General features: G+C 67.8%; 1 protein-coding gene across 1 annotated transcript; it reads left to right on the top strand.

Annotated features, from left to right (window-relative positions):
• Nucleotides 1-227: 227 nt before the first annotated feature.
• Nucleotides 228-1,004, top strand: FGFBP3 (fibroblast growth factor binding protein 3). The gene has a single exon (XM_052661189.1). The coding sequence runs from the start codon at nucleotides 228-230 to the stop codon at nucleotides 1,002-1,004; it is 777 nt and encodes a 258-aa protein (XP_052517149.1).
• The last annotated feature ends 274 nt before the right edge of the window (nucleotides 1,005-1,278 follow it).

Genomic DNA, 1,278 nt, shown 5'->3' with positions numbered 1-1,278 from the left:
TTTTCTCAGGAAAACTTTTCAGAAGGGCCTTTCGCAAGCTCCTACTGCCCCCTGGAAACCAGCGCCCAGGGAGTCTGGGGAGGAGGGCTGGCAGATGCCTGTACTCTGTCAGTAGCCGTCTCTGCCTCTGTCCCCAGGACCAAAGGATGCTGCTCTCCTGGCCCCGCTACCGCTGAAGCGCCCAGGGGGTCCCTGGAGAGCCGACCTGAGCGCAGACACCACAAGCCATGAGTCCTCTGAGGTGGCGAGCGTCGCTCTCGCTTCTGCTGCTGCTGGGCGGCTGCCTCCTCGCGGCCGCCGGGAGAAAGCAGGGGGCGGCCGGCGTCGCGGCCGAATCGGCCTCGGGCTCCTCCGGCGGCTCCTCCGGCCGCTTTGTCAGCCCCGAGCGGCACACGTGCAGCTGGCAGCTCCTGCCGCCCGCCCCAGGGCCCGAAGCCGGCAGCGAGCTGGCGCTGCGCTGCGAAGGCCCGGACGGGGCGCGCCACCAATGCGCCTACCGCGGAGAGCCGGGGCGCTGCGCTGTCTACGCCGCCCGCCGCTCGCACTACTGGAAGCAGGTGCTGAGCGGGCTGCGCAGGAAGCGGCGGCCCTGCCACGACCCCGCGCCGCTCAAGGCCCGCCTGTGCGCCGGCAAGAAGGGCCGTGGCGCGGAGCTGCGCCTGGTGCCCCAGGCATTCCCGGTCGTCGACCCCAAAGCGGCGGCGGGCTTAACCCGGGATCCCAAGCCCCGGGCCAGGAGCCGGGGGCAGCCCCGAGAGCCCGCGCTCCGCCCGGTGGCAGGGGCCCCGCCTCTCCCGAGCGCGCCGCCCAAATTTAGGAAGCCCTCTGAGCAGAAGCCCAAAGGGGGCAAGAGGAAGGCGGCCTGGGACCCAGACGAGGAGCGACCACTGGGGGCCGGGCCTGATCCCGATGGGCTGGACGAGAACGCGAAGCTCACGGACACCTACTGTGCTGAGAAGTGGCACTCTCTCTGCAACTTCTTTGTCAATTTCTGGAATGGCTGAGGACGAGGGCCTGGGGAACCCTGGGGAAGAGGGGTGGGGGGCGAGGGAGGGAGGGTCTATGCCCAGCCAGGGAGGGAAGACTAAGGGCATCCTAGGCCAGGAGATGCAGGAGAGTGGGGGAAGAGTACCGGTTCTAGAAGGGGACTGGGGGTAGAGTGGGGGTGGGGGTGGGGGGCTTGGGATGGGAATGTAGAGGGTATGGACAGTCCCTGAGACAGCAGAGAAGTTAAAAACTATTGAGTCGAGCCTGATTAAGAGCAGAAGAAACAGTGGA

Source organism: Budorcas taxicolor, chromosome 23 (genome assembly GCF_023091745.1).
Source record: "Budorcas taxicolor isolate Tak-1 chromosome 23, Takin1.1, whole genome shotgun sequence".
Taxonomy (NCBI): Eukaryota; Metazoa; Chordata; class Mammalia; order Artiodactyla; family Bovidae; genus Budorcas; species Budorcas taxicolor.
This window is presented reverse-complemented; position numbering and strand designations above follow the sequence as displayed.